The sequence below is a fragment of the Phoca vitulina genome, unplaced genomic scaffold (assembly GCF_004348235.1).
Source record: "Phoca vitulina isolate PV1807 unplaced genomic scaffold, GSC_HSeal_1.0 scaffold52, whole genome shotgun sequence".
NCBI classification, from domain to species: domain Eukaryota; kingdom Metazoa; phylum Chordata; class Mammalia; order Carnivora; family Phocidae; genus Phoca; species Phoca vitulina.
Window position 1 is genome coordinate 4,854,676 of NW_022589755.1, and position 24,521 is coordinate 4,879,196.

General features: G+C 42.6%; 1 protein-coding gene and 1 pseudogene across 1 annotated transcript in view; both read right to left on the reverse strand.

Moving 5' to 3' along the window:
• Positions 1 to 465: 465 nt before the first annotated feature.
• The window catches only part of ZNF615 (zinc finger protein 615), a 39,725-nt gene continuing 15,669 nt past the window's right edge, over positions 466 to 24,521 (reverse strand). The window contains exons 8-11 of the mRNA XM_032388928.1: positions 7,724 to 7,883; positions 7,000 to 7,126; positions 5,720 to 5,815; positions 466 to 2,034 (exon numbers count right to left, since the gene is read on the reverse strand). Of these exons, the coding sequence (XP_032244819.1) occupies positions 674 to 2,034; positions 5,720 to 5,815; positions 7,000 to 7,126; positions 7,724 to 7,883 (1,744 nt within the window). The 3' untranslated portion in view covers positions 466 to 673. The remainder of the gene's footprint in view (positions 2,035 to 5,719; positions 5,816 to 6,999; positions 7,127 to 7,723; positions 7,884 to 24,521) is intronic.
• LOC116622512 lies at positions 12,210 to 12,354 on the reverse strand (annotated as a pseudogene).

The following is a 24,521-nucleotide window of genomic DNA, read 5'->3' on the forward strand; positions in this document are numbered from 1 at the left end:
CTGAAGGCAGACGCTTAACGACTGAGCCACCCAGGTGCCCCCATAAAATAAACTTCTAAGAGTTTACAGCAGACATCCCAGTTTCCAATTAATCCTTCACCTTGGCCTGCACAAACTGAATTAATATACACATGCCCCATATCCCACCCACCCAATGTTAGCCCTTTCCAGATTTTTCGTTCATAGCATTCCAGATACAAATTTCCTTGTATGTTTTTAAAATTCACTGACTTATTCCCTCCACTTATTGAACTCTGACTTCCTTCATTCCTTTAACAGACACAATACAGCAATTGAGGTGTATGTATTTGGGTTGACATCAGATTATGCCTGTGTATCAATGCATTTTTTTTTTAAATGTTTTATTTATTTATTCATGAGAGTCAGAGAGAGAGAGGCAGAGGCAGAGGGAGAAGCAGGCTCCCCGCCTAGCAGGGAGCCCAATGCGGGACTCGATCCCAGGACCCTGGGATCATGACCTGAGCCGAAGGCAGACGCTTAACCATCTGAGCCACCCAGGCGCCCCAATGCATATTTTTAATAGGATGAGGAGATCAGGCTTTCCCAGCCTCGGCATTTATATAGTTCCTCTCAATATATACTTTTCAGCCATACTATGACCTAGAAATTTTTGCTCAACCCTTCTCCACATAGAAGGTCTCTGAGCTTTCTCCTACTGGTTTTCTGTGACATAAAATAAGACATAATTGACCACCGAAGGCATGACCACATTCACTGCATTCATAAGGTTTCTGTCCTGTGTCAATCCTCTGTTGTCTCCTGAAGGTGCACATCTGGCTGCAGGCTGTCCCACTAGGACCACATTCCTATTTGCTAAGAGCCCACTGATGTTTACTGGCGTCTGACAAGCCACCGAAGGCACGTGCATAGTCACTGTATTGACAAGGTCTTTCTCCTGCATGGCACCACTCGTCTGTGATAAGCTGTGATTCTCTGAGGGAGGCTTTTCCATTTTGACTGAATCTCCACATTTCTCTCTTGTGTGTATTCTCTTATGTTTAACAAGGCAAGACATGTAGGCAAAAGCTTTCCCACACTCACTGCAGATATAGGGTCTTTCACCTGTGTGAGTTCTCTGATGGACAATGAGCTTTTGCTTTGTGGTGAAGGCTTTCCCACAGTCACTGCATTCAAAGGGTTTCTCTCCCGTGTGAATTCTTTGATGTTTAATGAGACCTGACTTCTGGGAACAGGATTTTCCACATTCACTGCACACAAAGGGAGTCTTTCCTGTGTGAAATCTTTGATGTGCTATCAGGCAGGTCTTCTGGATGAAGCCTTTCCCACACTCATTGCATATATAAGGTTTCTCTCCAGTATGGATTCGCTGATGTACAATAAGATTTCCCTTCTGGATGAAGCCTTTTCCACATTCACTGCATATATATGGTTTCTCTCCTGTATGTGTTTTCTGATGTATATTGAGCCGTGATTTCTTCAGGAAGGCTTTGCCACATTCAGTGCATTCATAAGGTTTTTCTCCTGTATGTGTTCTCTGGTGTTCGGTGAGCATGAACTTTCTGGAGAATGCTTTCCCACACAGGCTACACCTGTGGGGTTTCTCTCCTGTATGAATGATCTGGTGATCAGTGAGCCAGGACTTCTTGATGAAGGCTTTCCCACATTCACTGCATACATGAGGTTTGTCTGTTTTTTGCGTTTTCTGATGCTTGATGAATTGGGACTTAGTACTAATGAGTTTTCTGCTTTCAGGGAATTTAATTTTGGGATGAAACTGTTCATTAATAGCATGTAGAAAGGATTTTCCATCTCCAGTAAGATCTGCAGGGTTCTTTATTTCATAGCTTCTGCTCTGGTGAGGTAAAGTTAAGTTTGGTTTCATAGTTTCTCCATGTAAGTCACACATATCATGATTTTGCCTTAACACGAAACGAGCTGTGCTCTGATGAACGTTATTTTCAAATGTTTTCTGTTTGTGCCGTCGTTCTAGGCTATTCTCCATGATTTCATTTTGTAAGTGCTCTGGCAAATAGTCATCAAGTTTCCACGTTTCTAGAAAGGAAAAGAATAACGAATTCATTTATCATTTTGATTTGGACGAAAAACAATTAAAAGACTCCCTTGATGTCATATGTCTATTTGGTGATGACTATGAAATTAGTATCAATACAACTCCTGCACATCAGATAAAACAATAATATAAGTAACCCAAAAGATAAAAGTATTGTAAAAACAAGGTTGGATCATTCACAATAAATAAATACAGATTTGACTGATTTCTAAATGAGGCCTCGCAAAACATGCAGCGCCTGTGAAATACACGCAATTTCCCATGAGCAGCAGACCACTGGTTGGAGGGCCACCTCATCCAAACTGGGGAGAAACAGACTCAATCGCGTCACAAATCCTTACTGAGGACTACTGTGCACAGGACATGGTGCTCATGCTGGGGACACACACAGAGTCCTCATGTTCAGGGAGCCCACACTGCAGTTTGGTAAAAGGACACAAGGAAGACAGCTGCACGTTGTGAAAACTGGTGTGAAGGAGCAATGGAGACGGAGAGAGTTGCAGGAAATCAGGTGACACTGTGGAGGAAGACAGGCCTCCCTGGAGGATTCATTGTCTCAGTCAGCCTTGGGGAGCAACAATAATGATACAGGTGGGCTCCAAGCACATGTCACCTACAACATCCAAAAGGGAACTCCTGGTTTCCCATCCCAAATCTCCTCCACCATGTCGCCTCCGTCACAGTGAATGATGACACCTCCGCTCTTCCCTTTAATCAGGACAGAACTTCTCAGCACCTCCTGTCATCTGTGTCTCACTCACTCATAACCAGAACCGGACCAACACCAATGCCTTCCACCCTCCTGGAAGCCAGTCACTTTCTCAAGCTACAGCAGCAGCCTCCTACTTGGCTTTCCTGTTCCTGCCCGGCCAGCTCCTGTCTGCTTTCTAGACAACAGCCAAAGTGATCCTGCCAAACATAAATTATATCGTGTCAAGCCTCCTCCACTCCAAACTCCCCAATGTTTTCTCATCTCATGAGGAATAAAATCAAGGTCTTACCATGTCCATGAAAGACCCTTATGTGACCTGCTACCCCAACCCCCAGCCACTACCCCGTTGACCTTCTTTCCAGTCTTGTTCTGTCTACTCTTCGTAAATTCTGCAGACCACACTCCTGCCTCAGGCCTTTGAGTTTCCAGTTTTACTTGGGAACATTCCTTACCCAGGGAACCTACTCACATCTCTCATCTACCTGCTCAAGTGTACCTTAACATGGATTTCCTATTCCTCAAATCACAGGCAAGGCCAAGCACTCATTATTCAGTCATGCTGTTTTAATGTTCCTTACGGCCGTTTTCACCCCCAGAGCCTTACCTTCAACCTCCATCCATTCCTTCCTCTCACAAAGCCCATATTTACTTAAATGTCGAATCTCATCTGCCCTCTGTAATGACTACATCCAGAACGTGACCAGCACTTCCCCTCCACCCATACCGAAGCCAACCAATCTGTCATCATGTTGTGCAACAGCCTCCTGTATGGCACCCCTGCCCACTACTGTCTCTTGTCTATATAACAACCAGAGGGATTCTTTGAACACGTAATTACTTCCTGTCATTCCAGTACTCAAGAACTGCTCATGTTTTCTCATCTTACTAGAAATAAAATCATGACTCCTCGAAATGGATTACTTGAATGATCTTACTCTCCCTTCCCCCTGCTGTTACTGCCTCTTTGATCTTATTTCCATCATGTTCCCGACAGCACACTCCACTCTGTCCACACAGCTCCTTAATGTTTCTCAAACACATTCCTGCTTTGGGCTTTTAAATTTGCTTTGCTCTCTGCTTGGAACACTCCCAATCCAGCAGCCTGCTAATTTCCCTCACCTCTTGGCTCTAAGGCACCTTATCAGAGGGGTGTTCCATTCCTAAAGAGGAAACCAAGCCCCTACTATTCTGTTATAGTGACTAAATTTTTATCACAGTACTTTTCATTCTCTGGACATGCTATTTATTTGTTTATTTTGATTAATTTTTTTATTTTTATTTTATTTTTTATTTTTTTAAGATTTTATTTATTTATTTGACAGAGAATGAGAGAGAAAGCACATGAGAGGGGGGAGGGTCAGAGGGAGAAGCAGACTCCCTGCTGAGCAGGGAGCCTGATGCGGGACTCAATCCAAGGACTCCAGGATCATGACCTGAGCCGAAGGCAGTCGCTTAACCAACTGAGCCACCCAGGCGCCCTGATTAATTTTTTTAAACCTTCTCTTAGAATGAAAGCTCTTGCTCTATTTGTATGCATTTTCTTACTGCTCCTACCCTCAAGCATACACTGCTATCAAAAAATAATTTTTAAAGGAATGAATGAAGGAAGCAATCACGTGTACAGAACACAGTGGGGAGAGTGTAGGAGAGATGAAGAAACGCTCTTTGTGTGAGCAAGATAATATATTATGGAGATCACAGAAAGAATTTCATGTCATGTGACAGGTAATGTGGTTAACTGGGACTTAATGTCATCAGAATATGATGGAAAAAAAATAAAAGTTTCAGGGAAATGAACCCAACAGTGTAACACCTACAATGAACGAGAAGAAAGTCCAAAATTAGTAAATACACAGAGGAATTAAAGTAGGCATGAGTTATGATCTGACTTAGGTTAGAATAGAGAATGGAGGATGCTAAAATATCTTTTTAGCTAAAATTCATGAACAAGAGACTCCTTTAAAGAAGAGAGCTCTGCATATATGGAACATTTGAGGTAATGTCTGGATGGCCAGGATGTAAGATGCACAGGAGTATAGAGAACCTAAACTTACAGAGGTTTTCTGGGAGGGAAGAGGATGAGAGTTCCTTGCACTTATTGGGAACTCGGGAGAGTTGCCAAGGGGATGAGTGAATTACATAGAACTCAACTCTGCTGGATCACTTTGAGGAGATGTCAGTTTGAGAGTCTCCTGCAGGGAACAGAAGCAGCTTAGCTTATTAGAATAAAGAAACTTTGAGGCGCTTAGCTGGCCCAGTGAGAGGAGCATGAGACTCTTGATCTGAGGTTGTGAGCGGGAGTCCCACACTGGGTGTAGAGATTACTTAAATAAATAAAACAAGAGAGGGAGGGAAGGAGGGAGGGAGGGAGAAACGGAGGAAGGAAGGAAGGAAGGAAGGAAAAAAGATTTGAAAGGTTAGGAGACCAGATGAGAAAATGGAAAACAGAACCTTTGGAGGACCTCAAAGTGAGGACAAGGGCCCAGTGAAGACCAATTTACTTTGGGGGCACAGCATCCAGGATGGGAAGGAGGTTAGGAAGGAAAAATCAACATTACCAATGGGACAGAAAGGTGCAGTAGTTAGAAGACAGTAAGGAATTCAAAGTTTTCTGTTTGGGAGAGGCCTCTGGACAGTGGACATTTATGGCAAGGAAGGTAGAAGAGTATGAAGAAGGGAAAGATCTGAGAATCCCAAGAAAAAGAGAACTATGCAAATAAGCAAAAATAAATAAATAAATAAGATGTACATAAAATAAAAATGGAATAGATCCCAGAATAGGTAAAAGGTACATTTTTCTCTAAATTCCTATGAAGAAAAAGAGGTCACTCATCAGGAGAGAGATGCAGGGAGGCACTGCCTACCTATCCTCCCACCCTCTCAGCTGTGCCTCTTATCTGGCCAATTAGAATATGATTTCCACACTCTGGCCCCCTCCTGGTTCTCTGACTCACCTGAATGGGTTTGACAGGGGATGTCTTCTTCCACTGTCCACGTTGGTTCTCTCTGATCCAACTTGGAGAGCACATCTTGCTTGCTGGTGTGAAAACCTGTTTGTGGGAAATGACAGAAGACAGAAGAAGGCTTGAGGTCTGGGAAGACCACAGAATGTTATAGTTAAGGACATTATAAAGGAAAAACATACTGCACTGTGTGTCTCGTCTACTGTTGATACTCTACTACAGTACTTTACTTCTGACACCTGCTACATGGGGTTTTCACACACCAAGGAACTCCCGTGACACCAAAGGACACTGACTGGGTGTCCAACAATTTAACTCAATTCTGACATTCTCCACCTCGTGATGGCTTCAAGGGGTTCATTCCCACAAGACTGCACACCCTCTCCACTTCCCAGAGACTTCCCCAGTCACAAGTCCAAATTGTTTCCTGGGCTTCTGATGGATCAGATGTTCCCATGGCCCCTTTTCAGATTCAATTAATTTGCTGGAGCAACTCACAGAACTCAGGAAAAGTTTCCTTATTACATTACTGGTTTATTATAAACTCAGGCACAGCCCAGTGGAAGAGATACATAGTACAAGGTATGTGGGAAGGCTATGGAGCTTCCATGCCCTCTCTGAGCACTTTTCCCACACCTCCTTTTGTTCACCAATTCAAAAGGTCTCTAAAACTGTCCTTTTGGGTTTTTATGGAGATTTCATTAAGTAGACATGATTAATTAAATTAAATCATTAGTCTTTGGTTACAGATTCAAACTCCAGCTCTTGTCTCCTCCCCAGAGGTGAGATGGAACTGAAAGTTCCAACCCTCTAATGATGGTTGGTTCCCCTGGCAACCAGACCCCATCCTTAGGTTATATAGTGGCTTTCCAAAATCACCTTATTAACATAAACTCAAATGTGGTTGAAAGGGTCTTGTTATATAAATAACAAAAGACACCCATTTTACCTTTATCCTCTTATAACTTAGGAAATCACAACTGTTATAGGAGCTCTGTGCCAAAATTCGGGATGAAGACAAAAATACATATTTCATATATAGGTATATGTGATATATATATATATACGTCATCATATATAGATATCACACATATGTAGAAAGTAATGGCTTGCACTCAGGAGAAGGGAGAATATACCCATGTCTCTGGAGCCAGGGAGGAGACTGAGAATCTCACTTCAGAGCAACACAGACACTACAGAGCTTTAAGAAGCTGAGAAAGGAAAGGCCACTGATGGGGACCCTCTAAGTGACACTGGGGAGTTGCCCTCACCCACTGATACCAGGTTCCTATAGTTCTCCAACATCACGTCCCGGTACAGGTCCTTCTGAGCGGGGGCCAGGAGCTGCCACTCCTCCCAGGTGAAGTCCACGGCCACATCATCAAATGTCAGGGATTCCTGTAATAACAGTGTTTTCTAATGAAGTGATATCCTTTTGATGACATAGAAGAAATGTTAAAATTTTTCTACTTATTTCCACTCTATAGGCTGTATCTAGATATCTAGTGGGGTTTTTATTTTGACACATTGTGGAAGAAGCAAATGCCTGATTAAATATTCTGTAATTGTGCACAGTCATCCATCCATTCATCCAATGAGAAATTTCTATAGCACGTAAAAGTTCAATCTTCTTGTTAACCTAGAAACACCATCCATGTGTATATGCAGACAAAAGATACATGTATGTATACTTTTCAGACTAATGCAACTGATTTCTTTTTTTTTTTTTTTTAATTTTTTTCATTTATTTATTTGAGTGAGAGAATGAGACAGAGAGAGCATGAGAGGGGGGAGGATCAGAGGGAGAAGCAGACTCCCCGCCGAGCGGGGAGCCCGATGCGTGACTCGATCCCGGGACTCCAGGATCATGACCTGAGCCGAAGGCAGTCGCTTAACCAACTGAGCCACCCAGGCGCCCCAATGCAACTGATTTCTTACAGGCCTCTACAACTCTGTTAGGGAACAAAGGAAAGAATAAAACAAACCGAAAGTCACCTGGGCCTGGGTCATTTGTTCTGCTCCCTGAAAACAGCTGGCGGTGGGGAAGCTCTGCCTTGTGTCTTCTGGATCTACTTTTAGTTTCTCTTCAGAAATCTCAGTCTCGGTCAGGCGTGCCCCCATAAAAACTGACACCACATCTTGTAACTTTTTCCTCCTTCACATAATCCTTTTGCTCCTGGGGCATCAGGACCTGTGGGGTGAGGAGACAATGTAGTCTGAATGGTGCACTTCCTCTGGGTCCACACGCTGTCACTGCTCCTGAGCACTCACCTTAACACGTGCACACAGTACTGCTAAGTGTCCCTTTATTTGGTGCCCCGGAAGACTTATTCGTCTGACCAATAAAGCCTGAGGTTCTGAATGCAGTGGAGCTTTTCCTTCATTCTGTGATGTGTAAGTGGGGTGAGTGTGACACGAGAAGAGGAAAATGAGATCTACCCCAGCACCATGCCTCAGGAGAAGGGGAATCTCACACAGACCACTTTTATAAAACAGACCACACAGAAGGAGAGGATCGGGGCAGTGTTTTCCTTTAAGCCATGAGTGCTCAGGTAACTCTTCAAAGCTTCTGAACAGTCTGTGAGTACAAGCTCTTCAGTTTGAAAACCAATATACTGGGCAAATAAGAGGCACTGTCTTACAAGTTATGTATTATTGCCTCGTAATATCTTAGGAAGTCTTAAATGGATAAAGACATAAGTACAGAATATTGTAAATAAATTAGAGAGTGGTAAATGAAATTGAAGTGTTCTCAGAGTCCTGTATCATTGGAGAAGAGTGTAAAAGTACTAATTAATATAAGAATTTGACAAAGGAAGGTTCCATGTGTATGTTATCTCTAGTGTCATGATGAAAACTAACAACTGTCTTAATGTACATAATTTTCATGCTAACAGAAGGGGGAAATATAATGACAAGAAATTCATCCAAAACAAGGCAAAAAAAAAGTAAAGAATAAGGAACTGAGACCAAGTGGGGTAACTACAATGCACTTAGATGACTGTTTTTAAACAAAACATACTAAGAATTATATGAAGTATAAACAAAACAAGGATTTCAGTAAATTAAACACAAACGTCTCAAGATAGTCTGACTGGACTAAAATTTAAAACCTAATAACATGCTATTATAGGTTACATGTCTGAAACGATGATATGGAAAGCTCAAGAACAAAAGATTAGAAAAAGATATACCATGGAAGAGTAACCATACACAATCTGTGTAACTATATTCTCAGACAAAATGGACCAGAAAGCCCATTATTTCTCTACAGAGAACGAGAAACAGGTTGAGAGGTTCAATTCACCATATTATAAAAATTGGCAATTTTTATTCACTTAACAATATAGCCTTGAAATGTATATAACAAAAATGGACCAAAAAACAAGCATAAATCAATCATTCCAATAGAAGACTTCAAAACACCTCTCCCAGTAACTGACAGAACAGCCCATCAACAGACAAAATCTATCAACAGCATTCTTTTGAAGAACATCAAAAGTATCTGGTAAGTAGGAAGAAATATTGAAATCGTAAGACTTAAATAAGTAGTAAGATGGACTATGACAATGACTCAGAAAACCAAGCATTTTATAGATGTCATGTCTCTGGGGTGCCTGAGTGGCTCAGTCAGTTAAGCGTCTGCCTTCAGCTCAGGTCATGATCTCGGGGTCCTGAGCCGAAGTCAGACGCTTAACCAACTGAGCCACCCAGGCGCCCCTAAGGTTGTCTTTTAAAAAAACAATGCAGGGGGGCGCCTGGGTGGCTCAGTTGTTAAGCGTCTGCCTTCGGCTCAGGTCATGATCCCAGGGTCCTGGGATCGAGCCCTGCATCGGGCTCCCTGCTCCATGGGAAGCCTGCTTCTCCCTCTCCCACTCCCCCTGCTTGTGTTCCCTCTCTCGCTGTGTCTTTCTGTCAAATAAATAAATAAAATTAAAATAAATAAATAAATAAATAAATAAACGATGCAGGGACAATCAGATATCCAAGCTGGGGGTGAGGGGACAAGGAGATGGCTGAACCCCACCTCACAACATATACAAAAATCACTGTAGGGGACGGCTATCAATGTTAATGAAAGATGCAAACCAGGGGCATCTGGGTGGCTCAGTCGTTAAGCGTCTGCCTTCAGCTCAGGTCATGGTCCCAGAGTCCTGGGATCGAGCCCCACATCAGGCTCCCTCCTCCGCGGGAAGCCTGCTTTTCCCTCTCCCACTCCCCTTGCTTGTGTTCCCTCTTTCGCTGTGTCTCTCTCTGTCAAATAAATAAATAAAGTCTTTAAAAAAAAAAAAAAAGAAAGATGCAAATCAATAAATCTTTAAGAATATAGGAAAATCTCTCAATGATATTAGGGTATGGAAAGATATTTAACATGCTACATAAACTATACTATAAAGCAAATGATATTCTACTGGAAGAACTATAAATGGTACAACCACTCTGTAAAACATTCTGGCATCACCTATTTCGGCTGAAGTTAAACACACCCTGCGACACAGCAATTTCACTCTGAGATATACATCTAAGCTATACCACCCTTCACACCAAAATAAGGGCACATTTGAATCAGAAAACAGACAAGAATTTTCACAGCAGCATTATCCCTAACAATCCAAACTGCAAACAATATGTTTAATTAATAGGAAAACCTGCCAAATACTCAAAACATGGAATGCTATGTAGAAACTACAACTTTTTTTTTTTAATCTTTTTTTTTTTTTATTTGACAGAGAGAGACACAGTGAGAGAGGGAACACAAGCAGGGGGATTGGGAGAGGGAGAAGCAGGCTTCCCGCCAAGCAGGGAGCCTGATGCGGGGCTCAATCCCAGGACCCTGGGATCATGACCTGAGCTGAAGGCAGAGGCTTAATGACTGAGCCACCCAGGCGCCCCAGAAACTACAACTTCTATCCAGCTTGCAAGCTAAGAATGCTTTCCATGTTTTTAAAGGATTGTACTACAAAAACATAGGAGCATAAGTGAGAGACTTTCACAGAATATGCCTGACTCTTATTGCAGAGCAAAAACAAATACACCTATGTGCAAAAACATGAATCATTCTTAAAAATATTGAGGAAAAGCAGCCTCACATTTAAAGATGCATGAAGTATAATTACAATGACACACAGAAATAGGCACAACTAAATAAAATATGATTAGGAATGATTTTTTAATATGATAAAACTATAAAGAAAAGCCTTAAAGTGCTTGATATCAACAGCAGGATGGTAATTACCTTTGGGTGTGAGGATGCAATATAATTGGGAAGAGGCTCACAGCACATCACTGGGTGCTGGCAGCATTCTGTTTCTTGGCCTGGGCAATGATGGCTTTATGTAAATATACATTACTTTTATATAGATCAACTTCTAGATCTTTTAAACTAACAATAAACAGAAGTGCTCAACAACTCCAAAAGCCTGTTCTTTAAAAATACCAATAAGGGGGAGGAAAAGATGGCAGAGGAGTAGGGGACCCTACTCCAACCAGTCCCCGGATTTGAGCTGGATATCTACCAGACCACTCTGAACACCCACAAAATCAGCCTGAGATGTAAGAAGATATATCTGGATCTCTACAAACAGAGTATCACAGGCGGTTGGTTTCAAGGTATGAAGCAGGGAGGGAGCCTTGGGGATCCTGCACCCCCAGTTTCCAAAAGCCTCCCACGCTGCGGACGGGGCACAGACTCGCAGACCAATAGCGGCAGGGAAAGGACTTTAGGGCAGCCCCCCAGACTGAAATGGGGGCAGCGGGGCCCCACGTGCACACTGGGGGGCAGCTGGCAGTTTTAGAAGCACAAAGGGCAGAGATGTGCCCCCGAGCCCCAATCTGGAGGCGAGGACTGGGAGTCCTGCTGAGAGGCACACAAACCAGGATGCTGCAGTTTATAGCAGCACAGACAGAAACAGAGATAGTGTGGCCTGGAAAGCTCACTAAAGAACAGACTGCAATCTCTCTGTTCTGAGGCAGAGGACTGGAAATGATCTCTTCTGCTCTGACTCTCAGAAGAGACATGGAAAGCCTCCAGGGAAAGCCGCCAGAGAACAAAAGCCCCCCAAAACCGGTTTTCACTGAGCCAATCCCCCCCCCCAACAGGAGGCAGGGCAACTCCGCTCAAACAGGGTTGCCTGAGTAACAGCGGGACAGGCCCCTTCCCCAGAAGACAGCCTGGGAGAACAAGAGGCCAACAACCCTAAGGTCCCTAGAAAACAGGTGCATCTTGCTTGGGTTGTGGTCAATAAGATGGACTCTGTACATTCCCTCAACCATCCCTCAACAGAATGACTAGGAGGAGGAACCCCCAAAATAGGAAAAGACTCAGAGACTGTGACTTCTGCCACAGATTTACAGATGGATACAGATATAACCAAGATGTCAGAAATGGAATTCAGGATAGCAGTTGTGAAGACAATAGCTAGAATGGAGAAATCGATTAATGGCAACATAGAGTGTCTAAGGGCAGAAATGAAAGCTGAACTGGCAATGAGATCCAATCTAATTTAATCTAGATAATCTAACAACTAGGGTAAGCGAGGCAGAAGAACGAATTAATGATCTAGAAGACCAATTGATAGAAAAGAAGGATACTACACTTGATCTTAGCCAAAAGGCCGAGAAGCGATTGATAGAAAAGAAGGATAAAGAGGAGGCCAGGGAGAAACAACTCAAAATCCATGAAAACAGAATCAGAGAAATAAGTGACACCATGAAACGTTCCAATGTCAGAATTACTGGGATCCTTGAGGGGGTGGAGACAGAGAGAGGACTAGAAGATATATTTGAGCAAATCATAGCTGAGAACTTCCCTAATCTGGGGAATGAAACAAACATTGGTGGCAGAGAAGACCCCTCCCAAGATCAAGGAAAACAGGCCAATGCCCCAGCATGTAATAGTAAAACTTGCAAATCTTAGAATCAAGGAAACCATCCTAAGGGCAGTTAGGGGGAAGAGATTACTTATGTACAGAGGGAGGAACATCAAAATAACATCAGACCTATCCACAGAGACCTGGCAAGCCAGAAGGGGCTGGCAAGACATATTCCGGGTACTAAATGAGAAGAACATGCAGCCAAGAATACTTTATCCAGCAAGGCTGTCATTTAGAATGGATGGAGAGATGCAGAGCTTCCAAGACCAGCAGAAACTGAAAGAATATGTGACCACTAAGCCGGCCCTGCAAGAAATATTAAGCGGTGTTCAATAAAAGGAGAAAGACCTCAAGAGTCATATAGAACATAAATTTACAGAGACAATCTACAGAAACAAGGGCTTCACAGGCAACATGATGACAATAAATTCAAATCTGTCAATAATCACTCTCAACGTGAATGGCCTAAAGGCTCCCATAAAATGGCACAGGGTTGCAGACTGGATAAAAAGACAGGACCCATCCATATGCTGTCTACAAGAGACTCATTTTGAACCTAAAGATATATCCAGACTGAAAGCGAAGGGATGGAGATCCATCTTCCATGCCAGCAGACCTCAAAAGAAAGCTGGGGTAGCAATTCTTATACCAGACAAATTAGATTTTAAGCTAAAGACTGTAGTTAGAGACACAGAAGGACACTATATCATTCTTAAAGGGTCTATCAACAAGAAGATCTAACAATTGTAAATATCTACGCCTCCAACATGGGAGCAGCCAACTACATAAGCCAACTGTTAACCAAAATAAAGAGTCATATTGATAATAATACGTTAATTGTAGGAGACCTCAATACTGCACTCTCAGCAACAGACAGATCATCTAAGCAGAAAATCAACAAAGAAACAAGAGCTTTGAATGACACACTGGACCAGATGGACCTCAGAGATATATAATTCCACCCTAAAACAATAGAATACTTACTCTTCTCGAGCGCACACAGAACTTTCTCCAGAATAGACCACATACTGGATCACAAATCAAGTCTCAACCAAAAGATTGAGATTATTCTCTGCATATCCTCAGACCATAATGCTTTAAAACTGGTACTCAATCACAAGAAAAAATTTGGCAGAAATTCAAACACTTGGAAGCTAAAGACCACTCTGCTCAAGAATGTTTGGGTCAACCAGGAAAGCAAAGAACTTAAACAATTCATGCAAACCAATGAGAACGAAAACACATCAGTCCAAAACCTATGGGATACTGCAAAGGCGGTCCTAAGGGGGTTATATATAGCCATCCAAGCCTCACTCAAAAAATTAGAAATATCCCAAATTCACCAACTAACTTTATACCTTAAAGAACTAGACAAAAAGTAATAAACAATGCCTAAGCCACGCATTAGAAGAGAAATAATTAAGATTAGAGCAGAGATCAATGAATTAGAAACCCAAAACACAGTAGATCGGATCAACGAAACTAGAAGCTGGTTCTTTGAAAGAATTAATAAGATCAATAAACCACTGGCCAGAATTAGCCAGAAGAAAAGAGAAAGGACCCAAATTAATAAAATTATGAATGAAAGGGGAGAGATCATGACTAACGCCAAGGAAATAGAAACAATTATTAGAAATTATTATCAACAACTATATGCCAATAAATTAATCAATGTGGAAGAAATGGATGTCTTCCTGGAAACCTATAAACTGCCAAGACTGAAACAGGAAGAAATTGACAACATGAATAGACCAATAACCAGTAAGGAGATTGAAGCAGTGATCAAAAACCTCCCAATAAACAAGAGTCCAGGGCCTGATGGATTCCCCAGTGAATTCTACCAAACATTCAAAGAAGAAATAATACCTATTCTCCTGAAGCTGTTTCAAAAAATAGAAACAGAAAGAAAGCTTCCAGACTCATTCTATGAGGCCAGCATTACCTTAATCCCCAAAGCAGGCAAAGACCCCATCAAAAAGGAGAATTTCACACCGATATCCCAGATGAATATGGATTCCAAAATTCTCAAGAAAATTCTAGCTAATAGGATCCAACAATACATTAAAAGGATCATCCACCACGACCAAGTGGGATTTATCCCCAAGATGCAAGGGTAGTTCAACATTGGCAAATCAATCAATGTGATAGAACACATTAATAAGAGGTGAGAGAAGAACCATGTGGTCCTCTCAATTGATGCAGAAAAAGCATTTGACAAAATACAGCATCCTTTCCTGATTAAAACTCTTCAGAGTATAGGGATAGAGGGAACATTCCTCAAGTTCATAAAATCCATCTATGAAAAACCCACAGTGAATATCATCCTCAACGGAGAAAAGCTGAGAGCCTTTCCCTTAAGATCAGGAACACGTCAAGGATGCCCACTCTCGCCACTATTGTTCAACATAGTACTAGAAGTCCTAGCAACAGCAATCAGACAACAAAAAGAAATAAAAGGTATTCAAATTGGCAAAGAAGAAGTCAAACTCTCTCTTTTCGCAGACGACATGATACTTTATGTGGAAAACCGAAAAGACTCCACCCCCAAATTACTAGAACTCATCCAGCAATTCAGTAATGTGGCAGGATACAAAATCAATGCACAGAAATCAGTTGTTTTCTTATACACTAACAACGCAACTGTAGAAAGAGAAATTAAAGAAACGATTCCATTTACAATAGCACCAAAAACCATAAGATACCTCGGAATAAACGTAACCAAAGAGGTAAAGGATCTATACTCTAGGAACTACAGAACACTCATGAAAGAAACTGAAGACACAAAAAGATGGAAAAATATTCCATGCTCATGGATCAGAAGAATAAACATTGTTAAAATGTCTATGCTACCCAGAGCAATCTATACCTTCAATGCCATCCCGATCAAAATTCCAATGACATTTTTCAAAGTGCTGGAACAAACAATCCCAAAATTTGTATGGAATCAGAAAAGACCCCGAATCGCCAAGGAAATGTTGAAAAAGAAAAACAAAGCTGGGGGCATCACATTGCCTGCTTTCAAGCTATATTACAAAGCAGTGATCACCAAGACAGCATGGTACTGGCACAAAAACAGACATATAGACCAATGGAACAGAATAGAGAGCCCAGATATGGACCCTCACTCTATGGTCAAATAATCTTCAACAAAGCAGGAAAAAATATACAATGGAAAAAAGACAGTCTCTTCAATAAATGGTGCTGGGAAAATTGGATAGCCACATGCAGAAGAATGAAACTCGACCATTCTCTAACACCCTACACAAAGATAAACTCAAAATGGATGAAAGATCCCAATGTGAGACAGGAATCCATCAAAATCCTAGAGGAGAACATAGGCAGTAACCTCTTCGACATCGGCCACAGCAACTTCTTTCAAGATATATATCCAAAGGCTAGTGAAACAAAAGCAAAAATGAACTTTTGGGACTTCATCAAGATAGAAAGCTTCTGCACAGCAAAGGAAACAGTCAACAAAACAAAGAGGCAACCCACAGAATGGGAGAAGATATTTGCAAATGACACTATGGATAAACGGCTGGTATCCATGATCTATAAAGAACTTCTCAAACTCAACATCCAAAACACAAATAATCAAGTAAAAAAATGGGCAGAAGACATGAACAGACACTTCTCCAAAGAAGACATACAAATGGCTAACAGACACATGACAAAATGTTCATCATTAGGCATCAGGGAAATTCAAATTAAAACCACACTGAGATACCACCTTACACCAGTTAGAATGGCAAAAATTAACAAGGCAAGAAACCACAAATGTTGGAGAGTTTGTGGAGAAAGGGGAACCCTCTTGCAGTTGGTGGGAATGCATGTTGGTACAGCCACTTTGGAAAACAGTGTGGAGGTGCCTCAGAAAATTAAAAATAGAGCTACCCTATGACCTAGCAATTGCACTACTGAGTATTTACCCCAAAGACACAGATGTAATGAAAAGGGCCATATGCACCCCAATGTTCATAGCAGCATTGTCTGCAATAGCCAAACTGTGGGAAAAGCCGAGATGCCCTTCAACAGATGAATGGATAAAGAAGATGTGGTCCAGGGCACCTGGGTGGCTCAGTCGTTAGGCGGCTGCCTTCGGCTCAGGTCATGATCCCAGAGTCCTGGGATCGAGTCCCACATGGGGCTCCCTGCTCAGAGGGGAGCCTGCTTCTCCCTCTCCCACTCCCCCTGCTTGTGTTCCTGCTCTCGCTGTCTCTGTCTCTGTCAAATAAATAAATAAAATCTTTAAAAAAATAAAAAAGAAGATATGGTCCATATATACAATGGAATATTACTCAGCTATCAGAAAGGATGAATACCCAACTTTTGCATCAACATGGATGGGACTGGAGGAGATTATGCTAAGTGAAATAAGTCAAGCAGAGAAAGTCAATTATCATATGGTTTCACTTATTTGTGGAACATACGGAATAGCATGGAGGACATTAGGAGAAGGAAGGGAAAAATGAAGGGTGGGAAATCGGAGGGAGAGATGAACCATGAGAGACTATGGACTCTGAGAAACAAACAGGGTTTTAGAGGGGAGGGGGGAGGGGGGATGGGTTAGCCCGGTGATGGGTATTAAGGAGGGCAAGTACTGTATGGAGCACTGGGTGTTATACGAAAACAATGGATCATGGATCACCACATCAAAAACTAATGATGTATTGTATGGTGAGTAACATAACATTATAAAATTAAATTAAATTAAAAAAAATAAAGACACAAAAAAATAAAAATACCAATAAAACATACCCATTTGTAGTGAAACGGATAACTCAGGTAAAACAGACATTTTTTTGTCTTGAAAAAAATACTATGAACATTTTTGGGTCACTAAGTTTGAAATGCTGGATGAAATCATAATTTTATGATCTAAACCTCCTGGAAACATGTTAACTCCAGACAATATAGCAGGTGAATTTTACGGGTAAGCAACTGGACACATACGTATGTCCACTACCACCTAATTGCTGAGTGGACCCAATACACTGAGATAAGAATAAACTATAAACATTGGCAACTGGAATGAAAATTAAGGTTATACTCAGACAATATCATCATGGACACGGAAAAAGAGATTCAAGGAATTAACTAATATAAAAGAGAAAATGCTCCTCCAGAAACCACTAAGCAGATTTTCGCATACAGCTGGCTAGAACTGCACCATATAATATACTAAGCTCATTTCACAGAAATTCAGTCATTAGCAATGGGAACTGGAACCACCATCAATGACTAAGACCAACCAGTACTTACTAATAAACCGAGATATAGGTCACCTTCCAAGAGGGACGGATACGAAACAAAATGGGGATTCTGTGAGCAAAGAATAAAGTGTGAATGTATGTCAGGCAAGGAAGCACCGGTGTTCGCCGCTTCTATGTATTAAGAGGTGAGTGCAGGCGTTGACAAACACTTTCTGCAAAGGGATAGATATTACACATTTTCAACTTTAAGATCCCTGGCACAAGGACTCAGTTCTTCCTTTTCCGCGGGAAAGCTGCCATAGACGACGCTTAACAGACGGGGGAGAGGGGTGGCGGTTTAGTCCTTCGGTCTGCAGTTAACCCCTGGACAAAAGCCTTTAAAAAACAAACAAAAAGGGCACCTGGGTGGCTCAGGTGGTTAAGCAACTGCCTTCGGCGCAGGTCATGATCCTGGAGTCTCGGGATCGAGTCCCGCATCGGGCTCCCTGCTCAGCGGGGGGTCTGCTTCTCCCTCTGACCCTCCCCTCTCTCATGTGCTCTCTCTCATTCCCGCTCTCTCAAATAAATAAATAAATCTTGCAAAAACAAAAACAAAAACAAAAACAAAACAGAGGGTTTCGAACTACTGTTCTGGGCTCTGCAGCCTTCTGTCCCAACAGCCGAGGTTGGAACCTCAACCCGAACTCCAGCCCCGGGGACCTCCGCGTCCAAAGCTTCAGCCCTCACATGCATCTCTCTGTACCAGACACTGATTACACACGCCCTTATTAATCCGAAACCCGAGCCAGACACCCCGATGTAATGAGCATCCACCCGGGCCCCAATATCACTGGGCCCCAAATCAATTCTTCCACCGGGACCAGACGCTGCGATCATCTGCACATCGCCTGCACCACCGACCAGCGGACGGATCTGCAGAAGCCCAACCTCTCGGCAGCGCGGACACAGTGGTTGAGCTCTACAGACCCTTAACCGTCTTAATCACCCCCAAAGTACCCTAACCACAGACAGGTGAGTCACAGACTCCCGGCTGGTTCCTTTCAAATACCTCTACTTCTGCGCTCGGCCCAATCGATCCCCGCCAATTCCACAGGCTCACCCCTACTCCACTTCCACCCTGTGGACATCACGTCATCCTGTGAGAAACAAAGCTCCTACGGGACAAAATAGAAAATAAAACCCAGAAAAATCTTCAAGGGATAAAAGCACACAGGGACCTGATTTTCTCCAGACCAAAAGGAGAGTCTAAACGTAATACTTCCGCGAACCGCTTCTCCTCCTCGGAACGTCGCCCAAGTCTTCGTCAGCCTACGGCGGCCGAGGAGGACCTGAAGCCTTTGAAGAACGGTGACCCACAGTTCGCCGTATTTCCAGGGAGGCAATATGTCCGCGCCCGCTCGTTGTGGCTGTGGGGGCGGCCATGTTGGGACACCTGCCGTTACACAAGGCAAAGGGGCGGTGCGGCCACAAGCCAGGGATGGCCGAGATCGTGAAAAGCCGTTCATAGCTCATCCTCAACGTTGGCAGGTGCGGAAAATGGGTAGATTTCCAGAGACTCAAGCTCTTGGAGGCAAAAATGGTGTGGGCTAAATCGTTTTCGCGGGCTGGACAGGAAGTAACAAGGTCAGGGTGTATATTATCCACTCTGTATTTTTTTAAAAAAGGAAGTTTCGGGGCACCTGGGTGGCTCAGTTGTTAAGCGTCTGCCTTCGGCTCAGGTCATGATCCCGGGGTCCTGGGATCGAGCCCCGCATCGGGCTCCCTGCTCAGCAGGAAGCCTGCTTCTCCCTCTCCCATTCCCCCTGCTTGTGTTCCCTCTCTCGCTGTGTCTCTCTCTGTCAAATAAATAAAATCTTTAAAAAAAAATAAAATAAAATAAAGGAAGTTTCAAAACAGTCAATAGAAGTTCAGGTGTGGATACTGCAGCAGAGAAGGAACTTCTGGAGAGAAAAAGTAATACATCCGGTAAACGGACACCCACGGAAAGCTTCTGGTGAAAAATTGCTTGCAGGAAGCGGTTTTTTTTTTTTAAAGATTTTATTTATTTATTTGACAGAGACAGAGATAGCGAGAGCAGGAACACAAGCAGCGGGAGTGGGAGAGGGAGAAGCAGGCTTCCCGCCGAGCGGGGAGCCCGATGTGGGGCTCGATCCCAGGACCCTGGGATCATGACCTGAGCCGAAGGCAGACGCTTAACGACTGAGCCACCCAGGCACCCAGGAAGCGGTTTTTAAGAACAGAAAGATTTTGGGCAACTAGTACAGTGTTGTTGCGGGACTGTTGAGCACAGTGGTCAAGAAAGAATTCTTGAGAGGTACTCTGGTGCAACTTAGTAAGTTTGTTTAAGTAGCTCAGGGACAGGACCCCTCCGTGGAGGGAGCTGCACTTTTGCTGTATGAAACTGGTGGTTATATGCTTAGTGTTCAAGGACGGGGGGACATGCCGGGAGTATTAGATCATTAATGTTTTCTTTGAATTTCTACTCCTAAAACTACATTTGCAAGATTTCGCTGGTGTCTATCTTTCAGTTTGATATTAACTATGGATGACATTTACAGGCAGTCATGAGGCCCTTTAAGAATGTAGCAACCAGCACATACTTGATTCTTACTGAAACAGTGCAGGTCAGCCTTCTGGGCTAAAGGTGAATGATTTTGTGCTTCTTTCCCTCATGGGTGTGAGATTGGCCATCACCAACTGAAGGAAAGAGCAGCTGGGACGCACCTACATTGGGACTGGGATTGGGGCCTCAGGGAAAGGCCACTAAAAGTGAGGCCATCGGGCGCCTGGGTGGCTCAGATGGTTAAGCATCTGCCTTCGGCTCATGTCATGACCCCAGGGTCCTGGGATCGAGTCCCGCATCGGGCTCCCTGCTCCTTGGGAGCCTGCTTCTCCCTCTGCTTCTCTCTCTCTCTCTCATGAATAAATAAATAAAATCTTAAAAAAAAAAAAAAAGTGAGGCCATCAAGGGTCTGGAGCCAATGAGAAAGGTACAACCACAATTGACAGTCCAAAAATATTAAGGTCAATAGCTTTTCTCCCAAGGTACCAAGATGATTCAATGGGATTAGTCTTTTCAACAAACAATGCTGGGATAATTGTATTTCTATTTGCAGAAAAATAAATTAGGACCCTTAACTCTAACCATATACAAAAATTAACTAAAGATATTTCCCAGACCTAAATATAAGGGTTAACAGTATGAAATTTAGAGAGGCAAACTGGAGATAATGTTCATAAACCAAATAAGTTAGCCAGCGAGTTCTGAGACAAGACAGTAATGGATGAGCCATAAAAGAAAAAGTATTAAATTGGACTTAGTTAAAATTAAAAATGTTTGTATTTCGGATACCTGGCTGGCTCAGTCGGTAGAGCATGTGACTCTTGATCTCGGAGTCATGAGTTCAGGCCCTACATTGGGCATGGAACCTACTTAAAAAATAATAATAAATAAAAATAAAAACATCTGTACTTTTTTTTCTTTTAAACATTTGTACTTTCTAAGCACAATATTTAAAAAGTAAAGAGTGGAGCCAGAAATTGGAAGAAAATATCTCCACATTATACATCTGATAAAGGACTTGTATTCAGAATATATAAAGAATTGTTGGGATCCCTGGGTGGCTTGGTAGGTTAAGCGTCTGCCTTCAGCTCACGTCATGACCTCAGGGTCCTGGGATTGAGTCTTGCATCGGGCTCATTGCTCAGTGGGGAGCCTGCTCCCTCTGCCTGCTGTTCCCCCTGCTTGTGCTCACTCTCTCTGACAAATAAATAAAATCTTAAAAAAAAAAAAAAGAATTGTCAAAATTCAACAATAACAAAACAACCATCCAGTTACTTTTGGTGGTCATGAAAATTTCTAAAAATTGGTTTGTGGTGATGGTGGCACAAGTCTATAAACTTAGTGAATGTGATTGAATTGTACACTCATTAATGGTAAATGTTATATGTACATTTTGACAATAAACCTGTTAAAATGAATTACTGTACCATACTACAAAATGTATAGGGTATTTTTTTTTTTTAAAGACACCAAGTATAATTGCAAAATATAAACTACCTAGGAGTAAAAGTAAATGGAGATGTCTGGAACATATAAGAAAAAAGTCACAACAAATCTTGCAGTGAGAATGTAAGAATTTGGATAATGAGAGGATCAAAATAGAAACTGAACATAATTGAAGATTTTGTTCTTCAAATGTACCTTACTTTAATGCATACATTTTATGTGACTCTAGTTACCATCCTACAAGTTCACCTATGATATTATTACAGCTGCATAATAATATTATATATAGATATACATAAACTTTTTATAATATGGAAGTATGTTTACAATGAGAAATTAACTGATAAAATTTGGTTACACCTATTTTTCCCAGTTTTATTAAGATATAATTGATGTAGGTTTTATCTATTTTTAATAAACTTTTTATTTTCAGAAAATCTTAGATTTACATAAAAGTCACAAAATACTACAAAGAGTTCACATATACCTTATTCAGCTTCCTCTCTTGTGACCACTTTATATAATTATGGTACATTTGTCAAATTAAGAAGACAACATTGTATAATACTCAACTGTATTACAGATTCTATTCATATTTCACAAGTTTTTCCACTCCTATCTTTTTTCTGCCCAAGAATACAATAATGCATTTAGAAAACATGTTTCCTTGATTTTCTCATGTCTGTGACCATTCATTAGTCTTTTCTTTTTCATCTCTCAATTATTTTGAGGAGTACTGATCAGGTACTTTGTATATTGTCCATCTTTTGGGTTGGTCTAAGTTTTCCTCATTAAACAGGGGTTATGCATTTTGGAAAGATACTCAGAACTGAAGTTCCTTTCTCATCACATCATAGGTAGGGGTACCAAATATCAAAATGACTTAATGTTGATCTCCTAGTAAAGGTATGTGTGCCAGTTTTCTCCACTGAAAATATCAAAACCAATTCTGGCCAAAAAGAACCATCATACATACAGTGCTTACATCAATAGATTTCAAGTATTGGTATTGATAGCATTGTTGAAAAAATAAGCACATAGATGAATGGAGATCCCAGAAAAAGACCCACACAAAGCAAATATACTCAACTGTTTGACAAAGGTACAAAGGCTATTCAACGGAGAAAGGACAGACTTCAACACATCATGCTGGAACACGAAGATGTTCCTATGCAAAAAAAAAAAAGAGAATCTATACATTCATCACACAAGTCATATATCTGATAAAGGACTGGTATCCAGAACACAGAAAGAATTCTTAAAAGTCAACAATAAGAAAACTCAGTTTAAAAATGGGCAAAGACCTTGAACAGGCACTTGATCAAAGACAGATGGCAAACAAGCATATGAAAAGATGATCAACATCATTCGTTATTAGGAAATTACAAATTAAAAACTGCAGTGTGATACAAGTACCCAGATATTGGAATCGCCAAAATCCAAAAAAACTGAAAGTATAAAATGCTGGTGATAAGGTGGAGTAAGAGGGACTCTTACTATTTGCCAGAGACAATGCAAAAACATACAGGCGTGTTAGAAGATAGGCAGAGTCTTGAATGTAGATGACCCCAATTTTTGGAAAGTTAATCTAAAAAATTTCTTTTAACAAAATTGCTCTCACTCAGGAGGAGAATTTAAGAAAATGGTTGCTTTTACTTGTGTCAAACCTGAAAGGAAATATCCGGGTAAACTTGGCCATAAGTTAAAAATCCTCTCTTTATTCATGGACAAACCAGTTGATCATGGTGAACTACTCCGGTTTTTGTGGGGACAGTGAGAAGAGTGGGTGTAGGAGACAAATTTTTCTCCACATTTTTGTAGAACCTTGAGAAGGGACTTGAAAAACCGAAAGGAAATGTTTCCACGTCCAAAAGTTGAGCCTCAAAACACCCACTAGCCCGGGGCTATGGGTCTCAAAACTTCCAGACTCCTATGTTCTCAAACAGACAAACCCTGCACTCCCCAGACAACACTGATCTCAAAGTCGATCTCAAGGTCAGCCCAGGAGCTCTGGTCCATGGCAACTCCTGCCCCTACGGCCACAGGCTGCTCCCTGTCAGAAGCCCCGGGTGAAATCGCTAAGGTAGCCGAGGGGCAGTGATCATGGGTCCGCACCTGCCACCTAGTTTCCAGTCACCGAGCCAGGCTGAGTTAACACACAGGCCCCAGGCCCTGACCGTCGGCCCCTCATCATCAGTCTCTGAAGACCATGCCTTAACTCACGTCTGCATTCCCCGGTGACTGACCCCAAACACGGAAAACGTCCCCACACGTGTTCCCGCGTCCCCGGCTGGGCTCCTCAGTCGGGACCCACACCCAGTCAGGCGCACCGGACCCCCGCCTCCGAGGGCTCCCCGGACGGCGTCCGACTGCGGTGCCCTCCGCGCGCTCCTGCCAGCGCGGGGACGTCGAGGGCTGCGAGGAGCGCGTCTGGGCGCAGCGGCCCTTCCGGAAGTGCGCTCGGCTCGCTCGGGGCCCGCGAGCACGCGGCTGTGAGGTACCACCGTCTCCTCGTGGATCGCGCCTGGCGGGCTCCCACCTGCCGGAAGTGCGGCGCAGCTCTCTCGGGGCCCGCGAGCACGCGGCTGTGAGGTACCACCGTCTCCCCGTGGATCGCGCCTGGCGGGCTCCCACCTGCCGGAAGTGCGCTCGGCTCGCTCGGGGCCCGCGAGCACGCGGCTGTGAGGTACCACCGTCTC